The sequence below is a fragment of the Halichoeres trimaculatus genome, unplaced genomic scaffold (genome assembly GCF_033239565.1).
Source record: "Halichoeres trimaculatus isolate MK-OKI-2021-1 unplaced genomic scaffold, fHalTri1.1 fHalTri1_scaffold_9, whole genome shotgun sequence".
In the NCBI taxonomy this organism is placed as follows: domain Eukaryota; kingdom Metazoa; phylum Chordata; class Actinopteri; order Labriformes; family Labridae; genus Halichoeres; species Halichoeres trimaculatus.
In genome coordinates, this window is record NW_027437188.1 from 27,975,665 (window position 1) to 27,988,833 (window position 13,169).

Sequence of the window (13,169 nt, forward strand, 5' to 3'; positions counted from 1 at the left end):
ACTGTAATCATAACGCCAATTTCCATTTTGTGCTCCACTCCTCAGCTTTATTACCAATTTTCTAAACTTAATAGCTGCAAATTTGGGTAGCTGACACACACAAGACGGAATATATCATTTTGTGCTCTTTGCACACGACTACATCTCCAACAGTTCGGGACATTCTCCAAAATCAGTTGCATACCCAGAAAACACCTTAGAGCCATGTAAATGCCTTAATTTTTTCATTCAATTATCTACTGTAGTTCTTTATATTCTAAGCAGCGTAAATTACAGCTGGTTGAGAACAAGGCCAGACCAAAATGAGAGAGCACATGACAGCCCTATTAGCTTCTCTTTATTGGCTTTCAGATTTTTTTCAATCCGTTTTTTAAATCTTAACTTTTGCAGTTCTGTTTGAACCCCAATTTAGTCTAGCATTCCCTTTTGAAGCACTTTTATAAAGAGTGAGTCTGCGTCCATCAAATTATTTGTCTTGGATAGGCGTTTTCATTTGATCAATTATTGTTGTATTTTTTATCCTCATAGACTCTGTTCATATCATTTCATTGTATCTCCTGAATGGAAGCATGTTTGACGACACAAAAAGAAAAGTTCTGGTCTCGAAGCTAAATTTAACAATGACAGCAAGTGACAGCGAAGGAAAGAGGGTAAAAATATAGAGTGCTTTTTTTAAAGAGAATATTGAGCACTTACTTTGTTCTTGTCATATTTTGCAAGGACTTCGGCAAGTTTAGTCATCCTCACATTTGTTTCCTCCTCAAGAAACACAATCCAGGATGAGTTTTTCCCAAAGGAGTGTGATAAACTGAGGACACACATCAAACTGCAGTTAAATAATAAAATAAGAATAAATGGAACATCACCAGACACTGACAAACTCTACAAAGAGCTTTTTTTTTCTTTTCAGTCGTCAGAGGAACTCGCTAACTGCGACTCCTGACCCAGTCAGATCACAGAGACACAGAGTTTCCCTCGAGGGCAAAGAGACAAAAAAAAAGCATCACAAGCACACAGGCTTTCTCTCTGTAATGACGGAGGCTGCTTTTACAAATCTACATCCTAAATCTGTATGATGGTGGAAGAAAACAGCTTCAAATGTTATTTCACGTCTCCCCCAAAACAATTTATCGAACACATCATGGAGTTTCAAGAAGGCCCATCATGTAGATGACTGAGGCTAATGTCATTACAGTGCCGCTTAGACGACTGGATAACTGCAGTAATTGGCTTATTGTCACAGTTATGGACACGTTAGGAGGGTATTTATCATAATGTGAAACAATCAATCACAGTTATTGTGCTGGAAGTGGCTTCAAGGCAATCTCAGGTCCTAACATGAGGCTGAAGAAATGTCCTATAAACCCCATTATAACCTAAACAGTGAAATCACACAGTGTCTCTAAAACTGTCCTCATTTCATATCCTCAATATTCTGTGAATCCTTTGAATTAAGGGATACTTACTAAGGCAGCAGAGGGAGAATACTCCAGTCTCCCTCATTTTCTGATAAAGTGTGTAGAAGCAAAACCACCGGCGGTATCTGTGAGAAACATGACAAAAAAACAGAGGAATAGTGAAGGTTAATTATTGTACAGAAGCTAAACAAAGCTGAAGACAATCAAAGAAACTTTTCAGCAACAAAGGACCCCAGGGTGTTTACAAAGACTATTCCCTAACAGGAAGGTCAATGGTTTGATCAATGCTAATAAGCAGGTTTTGGATTAAGAGCTTCTCAGAGTTTTACTTTAAGATACAGACTTCTGCATGATCCAACATTCCCACTGTGAATTCCAGATATTCATCCTGCTTTAAGAATTACACTTCTGCAATCCTGGCTGGTGAACTTTTTTTTTTTTTTTAATAAAATATTATATCTTTATACCACTATACAAGACCATTCAGTTCTCTACTCAGTTCTTCAAGGTGTAAGAATCTAGTAGAAGATATAAATGGGCACTCACTGTCACTCATTTTTATTCACTGGAGTTCTTTTATACTCACAGTCAGGTATCACAATGTCTCATTTTAGTGGATTCGTATGTGTTGTTAATAAGAAACCCGGATAAGAACTAGCACTATCCTTCAAATTTACTTGTTAAATCTGTGGTACCATCCTTCAAATCCAATATTGCCTTCAGGGTTTTGCTCTTGCTTGTCCTCACTCCAGGAAATCAACTGGCAGATAAATCAGAGGAAACCAGCACAGGATATTTTAGGACATGCATGGTGCACACAATCACTTTCTAAATAAGAGAAATCTGTTTCATCTGAATTCTCTGTAGTCGGGCAGGGAGGAGAAGGTGTGTGAGCACTGTGTGAGAGAGCCAGAGCTTCACACTGAGAGAAAAACAAAGCAGCCGTGCGTGTGAGCCTGTGGTTCATTACTGCACGGTCCACTCATCATGCAGGAAGTCAGGGGGAACAGCCTGCTCTCAGCCTCTCTGTCCACCAGCAGCCTGTTAGCTTTAGGTGACGAGTCTGACACTGTTTACACAAATTTAACCCTATTAGCCACCGAGGTTTGTTAGCTCTTTGACTGAGCTGAGCTTTATCTAACAGCATAACGACATTAACTGTGGTTTATTACACAACTTTAAACTCAACATTCACACCATCACTGTCATATAAACAATAAATTCAGAATAAAAAGGCCTTTTCCTCGGATGGAAAAGCAATCTGAAAATGGAGCTATTTGCCTCAAAGAGCTATTGACATTCCTGTGATGAAGGAGGCATCCAAGTAGCTGAGCCTGAATCTTTAATGGTGACTGTGTGCAAGCTGTAGACTTCTCCGAAACAGACGAGAGCTGGTCCTCATATGGACTCTCTTGCAGCAAACACGACTCTGATTGCCTGGTGACTTGAAGGAAGATGGGGGTCACTGAGACCTGGCTGCAATGAAGGAACAAGAGGCTGTGTTTTATCTGCAGGAGGGACCTGAGGGGAGGCTGAAGTGGTTTTGACAGGCAGCTCCTCTACCTCCAGTGATGAGCAGATGAGAAAAATTACCTTTTCTTTCATGGCCACAAAAAAAGTTTCAGTACATCGACTTCCTAACTAAGAGAATCAGAAAACAGGAAGTTTAACGACTACTGTTCAAAGTTTTTTTTTATCTTAATCGTGTTCTCTCATAAGTAGGTACATCTGTGAATATGAGTGTCTCCTTTATGATACAGATACAGGAGAAGTTTAAAAGGAGGAAACTACAAAGTCTGGATATGATAGGCTTTATTGAATACATAAAGATCTGTCTGTGTAAATCAGCATCACTGGATATCGCAAAACCTCCTTGAGGTTGAGGATAAAACACAAAGATCTTCTTAGAATAAACCCTGACAGAATATCAGTGTCTCAAATCCGGTCATAAAACACAAATTATTGCTGGTGTTTTCTTAAAATTTGAAAAGTGTGATGACAAGTCATTTATCAAGTTATAGATAAAACGTTTTATTTTTCAGAATGATTTTAGGCAGTGCTGATCATTTTTCTCTGACAGACTGAAGGAAGACACTCAGACAGACCTGAACCTTGCTTGAAGAGCAAGAGATCAAAGTCATATAAGTTCTTTTATGTTCCCGCTGTCTGTCTTTTCTCTTCTTTGATTTTGTTTTAAAGTGGTTTAAGATATTTCAAGACATTAAAGGACTTTTGTACAAAGCTTTATGAAGCCATGTAGCACAACAAACTGTACATCAAATGTGTCTTACAGCTCAAAACTGAGCACATCTTACGAAACGTAGGCTTTGATCCTTTTCCTTCTGATATAAGGAACGCCCCCTGAGACTGAGAAACAGCTGAATGTGAGCCCGTGGGTGCTGAGGCTCTGAGGTGGGAGTAAAACAGTGGATATCTGGTTGTAACTCTTGTTTGGCTGAAGAAAGCGTGGGTGGCTGTAAATAAGATCAATCAGAGGTTTTCAATTTCCACCTTTCACTCTGATATTACTCCAGTAATAAGACTTTGTAAGTTTACTGTTTTTTCTGAACCTTTATTCTGTGGAGCCTTTAATCTACAAGGTTCAATAATCTCACAAAGGATTCTTCTTTAAACTTTAGTTTCAACAAAACTAAGAGGAGTTTCAAATTAACATAAAGAGAATTCAAGTTCAAGTTTATGAAAAAAAAGAGTTTTGGAGTTTGGGTTCTGTATTTATTTATTAAAACATCAGGAAATAATAATATTTTGAAGTCAAAAAGTTAAATTCTCCAACCTTCAGTTCTACCTTGTGAAAGAAACGTTATCACAATATGCTTTTTCATTTCTCCTCTTGCTTTGCTCTCAGTTGCATTTGTCTTTTTCCATTTGGTATTTGAAGGATAGATTTTCAGTCTGAATAGAAATGCTACTTTTTATCTCTAATTTTGGTAAATGATCTTTAATCCTAATTTAATATAGACTTAATAAAAAAACTAATTCTGAGACTGTTCAGCCTTGGAGGATGAACAGTGTGTGCTCTCTGAGAACACCTGAGGCCATGCACAGATGATTTTCACTCTGATTGTATTTCTCGTCTTCATCAAGAGTTTTAGGTTTGGGGTCTTCTGGGTCTCTTTGAAACCTTTAAACTTTCCCTTCCTCTTAAAAAGGAGCATATTTAGGCTCTCACATGACTTACTTTAGGTAATTGCATCCTGCAGGTTTCAAAAACGTCAGTCATCTCTGAGAGCATTAGCACAAACAGGACATGATGTGGTATTCATGTCTGTCTAATCTGATCAACCTTGATGTCTATTAGAGAAGCTGCATCTAAAACCATGACAAATCTCATCTGGTGGCACAAACTGATGCCACTATTAATAACAGGAAACATGCCACAGCCCCTTCAAAATGGAGACATATTGGCCTGATTCATGTCAGTGGTAATAAAAGGAGCAGTGCGGTGTTGTGTTCTTGTTTTTCACCCTGCTAATGATAGGATGGATAATTTCAAGGTTGCTCGGATAAAATAAACACACAGGAAATGTAAAGATTTACATAACTTTAAGTTAAAAAGATATTTAGTAGACAAAGACACTGTAATCATACATGTAGTTGGAATGTTGCTCCAAGTAGTGAAGTTGACGTCGCGGTTCTCAGTTCTCAGTTTCACACAGGATGATCCAAAAGAGTGAAGTTATTCCTCTGGAAGACATCCTGTCAGGTGTGCTGGCACTGTGAGCTGCAGCGTTGTCTTGTTAAAAAACCCAGTCATTACCACTGAGAACCAGGGCCCTCGGTCATGAAGGAGGCCCTCTGCAACATCTCCACATAGCCAGCGACCAGTTGACGCTCCTGCACAACCTAAAGCCCCATTGTTCAACCTCGGATCATGATGGCGCCCCCTCCACTGTGCCGTGCAGGAAACACTTCCAGTGGAAGCTTCTTGTCATGCCAGTAATGTGAGAAGCCATCAAGACCATCAAAGTTTAATTTAGTCTCATCAGAGAATAAAACTTCCTTCTGCTTTTCAGTGTTCCACGTTTGGTGCTCTCTAAAACAATTTTGTGGCATTGAGGGGGCGAGGCCTTTGAATACCTTTTTTGTACTTAAAGATCCCATATTATGCAAAAGTCACTTTATTGAGTCTTTTAGTGAAATTTGCGTGTCTTTGGCTTTCCTCCCAGCCCACAAAATGTGATATTTAATGACCAAACCTATACTTAGTAGTGCTTGTGAATGTAAAGTCCTGACCTAAAACAAGCTGTTTGGATTTTGGGGATTTTCCGACGTCAGAGAAATCTCTCCAGCAGCAGGGAGGAGAATGCTGAAGTAGAGGGGCCATCACTGCTCTGTTTTCGGCTGTAAACAGCCACATAGTTCCATGCTCAAGCTTCCCATCTCAGAAGAAGACGAGACTGAGTGGCTAGAGTTCATTTATCAAGGAAATGTGCCAGCTACACTCAGTAAAACTGTGCACGTGTGTGCTAGTCGCTTCATAGTTGGCTGTTTTTCCAATTTTGGCACTGTACAACAGAGGGCTAGTGAATAGACTGGTTCTGAATCCAGGCGCTTTACCAACCATCCACCAACAAACCTCGGACCCTGGAAATGTGAGTATTTTAAATGCTGTGTGCTGTGGAGCAGTTGAGCTTTTCCTCAGTGTCCCCCCTGTCTCTATTTTAGCTTCAGGACGCTAACTGTAGCTGCAGTTAGCCTGTTGTTTTAGCCTGTAATGTTAAAGTTAACAACCTTTGCTGTTTTCTAAACATTGTGAACTCAGAGCTCGGTAGTCATGAATGTGGCGCTGCTCTCAGTGACGTAGAAGAGCGGGGCGGTATCAGCGGTGGCTCATTTACATATGAAGGTCACGCCCACTAAATCAGACCGTTCTGAACAGAGGGGCTATGAGAGCCTGAAAACAATGCTGCTGTGCTTGATTTATTTTCTTTTTGGACCAAAACATGTTACTACCATTTAATGAAGACATCAATGATCCATATTAAACTGCAGAAAAGGAGCATAATATGGGACCTTTAAAACTCTTCTGTCACAGATGCTGTCAGATGATTACTGGGCTGCAGTCAGCACCAGTAACAGCCTTAATTTGGGTCCAGGGTTGTCCTGTGTCTTAACAGACAGCCCATCGGATGCTTCAGCTGCAAAGTTGGGTGCGTTGCGAGAGGCCTTGCTTATGCAGTTCAACAATCCGACAACATTCTACAAGAGAAAGCATTTTTGCCTTTGCCATCAGGTCATGACAGAGCGAATACCTGAGAGAGAATGGCATTGAATCCACAGTTTTGCCCAGATTTTTGCTTTTAAAGGCTGCAGTCTTAAACATTTGATCTGCTGAGCCTATTTCACTTTAACTGTTGTTTGCAATAACTGATTACTCAATTTTGTTTCATTTCCTTTTCTTCTTTTTGTATTTTTCAAATTATGCTTAGACCCCTGCAAAATTTAAATTCATCCAATCTTTTACTGGTCTTAAAATTTCAATCTGGTGTTTATTCCTTTATCAGACCTACTGGTATTATTTATGCTGAGATCTAAATTGTTTTTTCAGAACAGGAATGAAGCCAACATTTCATTCATTTGTAATGCCGGAGTGACAAATAAACCAAACAGAATGAAGATCATGCTTTACACAACTTTTTATACTTCTCTGAGGAGATTTGATGAATATGAAGTCAATATTTCCTCTTTTCAATGTTTGTATCCCTGTTACATGACACTGCCAACTGAAATTACATTTAATATCCAAGTCCATGTCCCAGCAGAAAACACAGTTTCCACTTTCCTTCAGATGATTTGAAATATCTGTGCAATAAATAGGAATTCCAGTATTCATCAGCATGAACATGTGCCTTCGACGATCATCACTTCTCATTAAAAATTTAGCATCAAGAGGCCAAATGAAAGATGAGTTTCTGCAGAAAGCAATACACCATATGTGAACTTCAAAGCTGTACAATTTTCTGAAACACACTCAGTTATAAGTAAGCACAAGATTTGCTGTCAACAGGAGCTGAGAATGCTGCATATTTCAAGCTACACTTTAATATTTTGGACTTTAATGTGCTTAAGAGGTTGAATCTAGAGGGGACCATGAATAATTCTCAACACCATCATTCAATATTTAGAATTATGAGGATTGAGTAATAGTGGAACAAATGGTAAAACACTCTGGGATGCTATTTTCTGTGTACTGAGAATTTGTTATGAGTACTTCTTTCCAAATGATTTTACTCCAAGTTAAAATAATAAAATATTTAGGGAGATAATCAAAATCATGACACCAAGAGGCAACATACTCAGCTAACCACAGCTCCCATTTTTTTTCTGCAAGAGATGGTTGTTACAAACACAAACACTGAAGAATGTACATCAAATCATACATCAAAAGAGTTTTCTTTTGTTGTTCCAAAGCATTTAAGAGCACAAAAGGGAAAAAATGATGTACTGTGTTCCCGGTTTAGAGAAAAGGGATGAAAGAGAAGTAGAACAAAACAAAGAAATGTGGTGTTTGCACTGTGTATACTATGATAAGAGTGTGTGCTCACGAGTGAAATGTTTTCATGACCTTACCTCTGTAAGACTGTGAGCCTGCTTCAGTAAATCAGCTCTCCTCCTCTCTGCCTGCCTCTCATGGAAGGAGTTACTTTGACTCTGGAGGACAAACACTATCTCCCGCAGGTCTGGGGGGAGAAACAAAGGACAAAGATGTCAGTTTGTGTGAGCGTGTGTGAGTGTGTGTGTGTGAGGGGGGATAATAGCAGTCGATGACCTTCTGAGAGCAAGATGAGATTAGAGACTAGTCAGAATAACTGAGGTGATTTTTGTTGCTAATCTCCATTATTGGCCTGGTGATAATAATCAGCACATAAAGAGCTTAATATGCTCAGGGATCGAGTATGTAAATGCCAAAGCCCAGACTGTGTTACTTAATAAAAGATTAGAAGTCAGAGGAGTCACTCTCTGAGGTAACATAGCACTGAAAAGGTTGACACAGCCCAGCTGTCCACTTCTGCCAGAGCTGCACCACCAGTAAAACTCCATAATGTTACTGCATAATAAGGCCAAGGTGAAAATGGAGCCAGTAGCTTCAAAATGTCACTTCAGAAACTGAGAATGCCACCACTTTAATGCTGTCATGTCTACAACCAATCAGTAACCACCAGAGCTGATAAATGATACTGAAAAGAAAGTGCAAAGAAGTGCTGTTCCTTCACTGTAAAAAGGATTATGGTGCGAAATGTTTGACAATGACTCATTTTTCGAATAGCAAAGGCAGGACAACAATGAGTCTAACAATGTTTGTAATGGACCCTTGGACATTAAAAATCGATGACATTTTCCTACTGTGTCAAATCTTTAAAAATACAAGGGATACATTCTAGTAACAGCTGTTTGGCGATCTATTAGACACAGTAGGACTGTCGGTCCAGCGTGCGCCTGTCACAGCAGGTGCATTTAAGCGCTGTTGTTAGAGTGCATTACAGTCTTTGTATTGTATTAATAGCACTTCTTGAAAGCTAGAGATTAAAAATAGTCCTCGTGTCTACAAATAGAGTGTTATCATGAAGAGTTAAAGATTTGCACTTAAAGTAACAAGAATTACATGGTCTTTAATATGTGATTTTAAAAAGTTTATTAAACAATTTTCATTGTCATAATGTTTCTAAAAACAGGGGAGAAAAGGGTTCAGTTTTTTTTTTTTACATTGTTTCATTAGTACAATGGTCAGTGCTTGATTTCATTTGTCTGATCTTGTTTGATCTGGGATTGATTGATATGGCTCCACACCAACCCAGGGGTGACCCACACTTGTTTCTCTACTAAAGTAAAATGTCACACTAAAAAAAAAAAAAAAAGAAAAAGCAGAGACATAAATGGCCGTGGTCTCTGTGACATCACTTGTCTGTTTCTGAAGCAGAGATTTGAAGCTCATCTTTGATGGAGGCCATATTGGAAATGAAGCAGGCTCTGAGCCTTCTCACTAACCTCCTCTGACTGGGAGAACTCGCTTCCTTAAAATCTTCTAAACTACCATGTCAAAAAAAAAAAAAATCAACACCTGTAGTGTGTGCCACTGGAGAAATCAGTTATTCAAACTCATGTCATTTTTTGTACCAGGCTGTAAACATGTTTATTTCTGCTGTTGGCTTGGTGTGTTTCTGGTTTCTGGTACTGCCTCAAATGGACACATTTCTGCATTGCCTCATATTTTAAGCCTGGAGATTGCCACTTGGAAAAACCATTACAAATCCCCCTCACAATCATTTATCACCCTTAATATAGGGGCGTACATTTTTCTCTTTACTTGACTTTTAGTAAGGGTCATTCTTCTCTAACTCTACTTTTATCTGTAAGCAATGACCTTTCCTTACTCTATAGATCAGCAGGAACAGCAGAGCAGCTTTACATTGGGAGGACAGTTGAGGCTAAATCATTAAACTAAGATATTATACAAAAAAAAGTGTTGAAAGAGAGGAATGTTGCAGATTTTAACACTTGGTAAAACCTAAATACTAGTGCTGTCAGGCGATTAAAAAAATTAATCTAATTAATTACAGGATTTGTAATTAATTAATCTAATTAATTGCATTTTAATCTCATATCTGCTTAAGGTCTCAAAATAAAAAAATTGAATTCCAGGACATTAAAATTACATTAAAAGACACTAAAAAAAACATTTTAAAATAAGGTGGGAATGCATACAACACATTTTTAGGTACCCTGATGCATAAGGAACACATGAAAAAAATGTTGTGGTTCTATCTTTACAAAATCTACACAGTCCTGCACCTAAGATAAGCTGATTTGATTTTTAGGACGGTTTTTGCTTCTGTCACATTTTTACTCGATGTTGACTCGATTTTCACTGCAATATAAACTTCTATACTTCTATGAGGTCAGGAGAACCAGGGCTAAAGGCTAAAAACTGTGAGGAACTATGTACAAAACACTTAATTCAAGTCTTGGATCAAAGAAAAGTGAAGTATTTTCAGTTTAACATGCTCTGAACACACAAACTGTTGCTCATTGGTGCAGAGCAGCCCCAAGCTGAAACACGGCACCAGGAAGATGGAAGCAAATTTTCAAAGAATTCTTTAGATTTAAATACAGGATATATATCGATCATTCATGGCTTGTTTAATGCAGTAAAGAGTGTAGAATTATCTGTTTTTTTACAGAATTGAGTTAGAGCAAACGGTTTATTTTCTGCAGATTTTCAAAACGGACGCGTGAATAACCGCGATGCGGACGGCAGTCACAAATCACTCTTGCTTCCCTCCCTCCGGTTTAAAGCATGTTGCAGACATCACGTGTGATACATTCAGGGACCGTCGGAAATTTGAAAATCTGACGAGAACACCTCTTTTTCCAAGTAGGACACATGGTTAATGCCAGACATTTAAAAATAAGTGCGTTTTTGAACGCCCCGCGGGTTTGGGATTAATCTGTTAATTTTCATAATGCGTTAATTTGCGGTGTAATTAATTAATCTAATTAACGCGTTAAAATGACAGCCCTACAAAATACCAATCTTTTAACTGCTGTTTGAAATAATCTAAAGGGAAAAGGTTTAGACTAAAAGTAAAGATAAAACATACACTGACTAAATCCATAAATTGTTAAAAAAAAGACTAAAATGAGACTAAAACTAAAAAGTATGTCTTTTAAAAACTAAGGCCAACACTGAAATAGTTTCAAAAATTGACACCATTAGACGAATCAAGTCTCTTTGACAAAAATAAAAATCACCTTGATGAGAGTTTTTGATGTCAGTGGTGAATTTCTAGCTTTCTATTGTCTCTCTTAGTTGACATTTCGTATTTTTCTTACTTTTTTCCCTCAATAGTCAGAGCAAAGGAGTTTGGATTGTTGTTGTTTCATTCCTCTGCAGGGATTTTGGTATGCACTGGTGTTAAATGAAGACTGGACCTGAACAAGCTGTTCATCCAGACAGGCAATCACAAGCTCTGTGGCTTCTTCAGTCTGATGGATTAAATAAAAAGAGAAATTCTAACTTTGTGGTAAAAATCAGAGTAAACAATGAAATATGACTTAACTATAAAACAAATTTAGCCTCTTTCCTATTGTCTTTTTTCTTCCTTTTTGTAAAAAATTGTGGATTCAGGCAAAAAAGAGCACAGTGGTGTCTAACTACCAAACTTCAGGTCTTATTTGACCAGACAAGACACCAAGGATCAAAGTCTCGATGTCCATTATCTGTACAGTTGCTCTTGATACTATCTTCGTCATCGAGCCAGCTTGCTGCAGATATTCTTCATGTGAAATCCATTTACAGGCCAGCAATTGTGACACAGCTCAGTGAAGAATGACATTGGCTGCACAAACAAGTCCACATAAAGCCCGTGGCTCTCACAGCCAGCACAATCCAAACGAGACCAGAAGTCCAGAGGGGGAGGGAGCTAAAAAAAATCTTGTAATTTTGTCTTTGCCTCTGTACAATTACATTTGACATCCCCTAAATCCTTGAGCTGCCCCTCACATCAAAATGAAGTCTGCAGCACCTGGCTGCTATAGCTGTAACTGAAAAAGGCTTTTTGATGATTTAGAGCCCAGAGGTAAGAACCAATAAGCAGGTGTGATTCTAGAAGACGTCATGTCGGAGTTTTTCTATCTTGACGGGCAGCTGAGGAACTTATCAGTAATAGAAACTGCAGGGCGTTATGAATACTTCACTCTTAAGTTGAGCTGAGACAAACCTAACAGGCCTGGTGCCAAATAATTTGCACTTGCCGTAGACACTTTAATTAGCTACTCAAGTATTTGCAGGGAATATAGTCATAAAGGGATATACCATGCCGTAAATTATGATTACCAGGAGGAGTTTTCCCTTCAAGCTTTGCTGACGCTGTGTTTTTTGTGTTTCAAAACATAAATAAGAACAAGGCTCAGCTGACAGGTCTATAATCTTCCCATTGGAGTACTTGTGTTAAAGTAATACAGCAAAAAGAGAGGCAGGGTGAGAGCTGACAATGGCAGGATTAGATGGATTGCCTCCTCCTCGATTACATGACTTGAACTTTTACCCCCCAGGGTACAGATATTGGCGAAGGGTTCAGATGTTAGACATGATGTCCGAGTACAGTATCCATGTCAAGCCTTTTTAATTAAGTGGAGGTGGGTGTGTTGCCTCTTTTGGCTCATGACAAGGATCCCATTGATCGAGGACTCCAGCGAGAGGAGGATTTACTTACTAAATCTCAGCATGTCCATCTCCCAACAGATCTAACCTCCACTGAGCACCCAGCTTTAAGCACGAACACTACTCCACCACCTCTAAATGCCCTTCTGCTGAGTTTGCTAAACGAGCAAGTGCGAGTGTGTACGTGCGTGTGCATCTGGTCTCACATAAAGCAGTGTGTTTTAAAGCCCCAGGTGAGGAAGCTGCCTCATGATACTGCACAGTACAGCAATAATAGCAGCTGCGTGAGACGAACGGCACAATCAGATAAGCTGTTTGCCAATCCTTCATTGTGTAGATAATGTGTACCCCATGTCAAAGCAGAGGAGAATGAGGGAGTAAAAAAAGAAACTAATTAAGACTGAATTCACTGGCCCTGGCTCCTCGCTAATGGGATTCGATTAATCATCAAACAACGGGGAAGAAAGGGGGAAAGGAGAAGTCCTGTTATAGTGTCCTTCTTCACCTCTATCATGCTTGTGTTCCTCTCTATACCAGTAAAAAATCACCTTGTCCCCTCCCATGACAAT

The 13,169-nt window shown here is 38.9% G+C and overlaps 1 protein-coding gene across 1 annotated transcript in view; it reads right to left on the reverse strand.

The window, feature by feature from the left end:
- Positions 1 to 13,169, reverse strand: part of b3glcta (beta 3-glucosyltransferase a) — an 80,935-nt gene that overhangs the window by 29,129 nt on the left and 38,637 nt on the right. Inside the window, exons 4-6 of the mRNA XM_074680183.1 lie at positions 8,010 to 8,119; positions 1,467 to 1,543; positions 697 to 808 (exon numbers count right to left, since the gene is read on the reverse strand). Of these exons, the coding sequence (XP_074536284.1) occupies positions 697 to 808; positions 1,467 to 1,543; positions 8,010 to 8,119 (299 nt within the window). The remainder of the gene's footprint in view (positions 1 to 696; positions 809 to 1,466; positions 1,544 to 8,009; positions 8,120 to 13,169) is intronic.